The sequence below is a fragment of the Physeter macrocephalus genome, chromosome 10, assembly GCF_002837175.3.
Source record: "Physeter macrocephalus isolate SW-GA chromosome 10, ASM283717v5, whole genome shotgun sequence".
NCBI lineage: Eukaryota > Metazoa > Chordata > Mammalia > Artiodactyla > Physeteridae > Physeter > Physeter macrocephalus.
The window spans coordinates 21109127-21111899 of record NC_041223.1 but is presented as its reverse complement, the minus strand read 5'-3'; the positions used below and the strand labels follow the sequence as shown (position 1 = coordinate 21111899).

The following is a 2773-nucleotide window of genomic DNA, read 5'->3' as shown; positions in this document are numbered from 1 at the left end:
TAAATTCCCCCCAGGTCCTCTTCCCAATCTCAAATTTCTTACTGGTAAGTAATCTTCTGGTTATAAATTGCATACTCGGTAACAATGACTTGCTCCAGGTGGTAACCTCAGTTCTCCTGAAATAGAACCTCTCTGATCATCTTCAACGTTAAAACTGCTGCTTCCTTTAGTAGATGAATGACTTTTTAACCAGAGGAAGATTTATAATTAAATGCAAAGGTGATAAATTAAATCATACCATTAGTATTAATACTTTCATGTTAGGTTTAGGAATAATCTGTTTATGTATGTTATTTAAAGTATTTGTAGCTTTTCCTGTGGTAGCCGCCGGGTTGAGGGGAGCATGGCCTTCTCCTCTCCCCGCCATGGCGTGTGCTCGTCCACTGATATCAGTGTACTCTGAAAAGGGGGAGTCATCTGGCAAAAATGTCACTTTGCCTGCTGTGTTCAAGGCTCCCATTCGACCAGATATTGTGAACTTTGTGCACACCAACTCGCGCAAAAACAACAGACAGCCCTATGCTGTCAGTGAATTAGCAGGTCATCAAACCAGTGCTGAGTCTTGGGGAACTGGCAGAGCTGTGGCTCGAATGCCCAGGGTTCGAGGTGGCGGCACTCACCGTTCTGGCCAGAATGCTTTTGGACATATGTGTCATGGGGCCCGCATGTTTGCGCCAACCAAGACCTGGCGATGTTGGCACCGCAGAGTGAATACAACACAGAAGCAATATGCCATCTGCTCTGCGTTGGCTGCCTCGGCTTTACCAGCGCCGGTCATGTCTAAAGGTCATAGTATAGAGGAAGTTCCTGAACTTCCTTTGGTGGTTGAAGATAAAGTTGAAGGCTACAAGAAGACCAAGGAAGCTGTTTTGCTTTTGAAGAAACTTAAGGCCTGGAATGATATCAAAAAGGTCTACGCCTCGCAGTGAATGAGAGCTGGCAAAGGCAAAATGAGAAACTGTCACCGTATCCAGCGCAGGGGACACTGCATCATCTATAATGAGGACAACGGTATCATCAAGGCCTTCAGAAACATTCCTAGAATTACTCTGCTTAATATAAGCAAACTGAACATCTTGCAACTTGCTCCTGGTGGGCATGTGGGAAGTTTCTGCATCTGGACTGAAAGTGCTTTCCGCAAGTTAGATGAGCTGTGTGGCACTTGGCGTAAAGCTGCTCCCCTCAAGAGTAACTACAACCTCCCCATGCACAAGATGGTCAGTACAGACCTCAGCAGAATCTTGAAAAGCCCAGAGATCCGAAGAGCCCTCCGAGCACCACGCAAGAAGAGTCATCGCAGAGTCCTGAAGAAGAATCCACTGAAAAACCTGAGAATCATGTTGACGCTAAACCCATATGCAAAGACCATGCGCCAGAACACCACTATCTGGCAGGCCGAGAACCCCAAAATCCGGATGGATAGGGCAGCAGCAGCACCAGAAGCCAAATCAGATGAGAAGGGGGTTCCAGGCAAGACGCCTGTGATGGGGAAGAAAGGAAAGGAGGCTGTTTGCGTTAAGAAGCTGAAGAAGCCAAAGAAGGCTTTGGTGGGAAAAACGTCTTCAGTGACCAAGAAACCAGCAGCTGAAAAGAAGCCCACAGAAAAGAAACCCACCACAGAGGAAAAGAAGGCTGCTGCATAAACTTAAATTTGTTTATTCGGTAAAGGTCAAATCATTTTGGACAGCTAATTTTGAAAAAAGACCTGATCAAAGAGGCAGTGAGAAACATGAAAAAAAAATAATAATAAAAAAATAAAGTATTTGTAATATTTGAGAGACTTTTGCCTTTTAGGCTATCTGATAGATAAAGTCGGTTCTATTTATTTTAAACATGTAATTGATTTATAATTTCAAATTAAAAGAAGTAAGAATGTGAGCAAGTTTGTAAGTGCTATTCTAATATTTAAGAGAAATGGATTTACCAAATTTATAAGTTAAATTATATTTTCAGAGCCTTTGAAATGCTTTGGAAGGTTTTTCTTACAAGGAGCATGTGTTTGCTTGGTCAGGCATTCAAAATGCTTCGAAGTAATTTGAACATATTAAATCTATTAATGTAGTTTAAACTATTTAAGGGAGGCTGCTGGATACAAAATCAATATAAAGAAGTAATAATATTTCTATATTCCAGCAGCAAAAAAAATAAACGAAATGGCCCCCATAAAAAAAGATACTCGATAAATGACATAGGTGTACTGCAGGGAAGTGAGAGAAAAGACAGTCTTTCCAATAAGTGAAGCTCAGACTGTTGTGTACCGTGGGGGAAAAAAATGAAATTGGACTCAATTCACACCATACATAAAAGTCAACCCCAGGTGGATATGAGGTATAATATGAGACAAATTATAAAGTTATTCAATGATTAATATATCTTCACAACCTTGAGGTAGAGAGGGTTCCTTAAATGAGACACAAATACACTAACCGTAATGTAAAGATTAAGAGGGTTGCGGGAGGCTCTGAGCTGAAGGCCACAGGTCCAGAGAGGGTGGCCAGCCAGCCCCAGGTCATGAAGCCTCTGGGAGGAGGATCAAGTAGTCTTTTTGTAAGTCCAGAGGAAGCTGTTCCTCCAAGTAGGCTCAATAGGATGGCACCTAAAATTTTGGATCAACGCAAGAACCTCAGAACACACTTAAAAGGACTAGCCCCCCGCCCAACAGGGGGAGAGGAAGTGGTATCTTGGACGAGTGGATGGCATCTGAACCCACCTGGTGGGAAGACCAGTGATGTTTTCGGGTCCCCAATTACTGCCACTTCACCCTGGCACACCT

The 2773-nt window shown here is 42.9% G+C and overlaps 1 protein-coding gene across 1 annotated transcript; it reads left to right on the top strand.

The window, feature by feature from the left end:
* Positions 1-329: 329 nt before the first annotated feature.
* LOC102996496 (60S ribosomal protein L4-like) lies at positions 330-1717 on the top strand. The gene is given in 1 exon segment (XM_055087377.1): positions 330-1717. A coding segment is annotated over 1 exon segment (1278 nt). The 5' UTR covers positions 330-365; the 3' UTR covers positions 1644-1717.
* The last annotated feature ends 1056 nt before the right edge of the window (positions 1718-2773 follow it).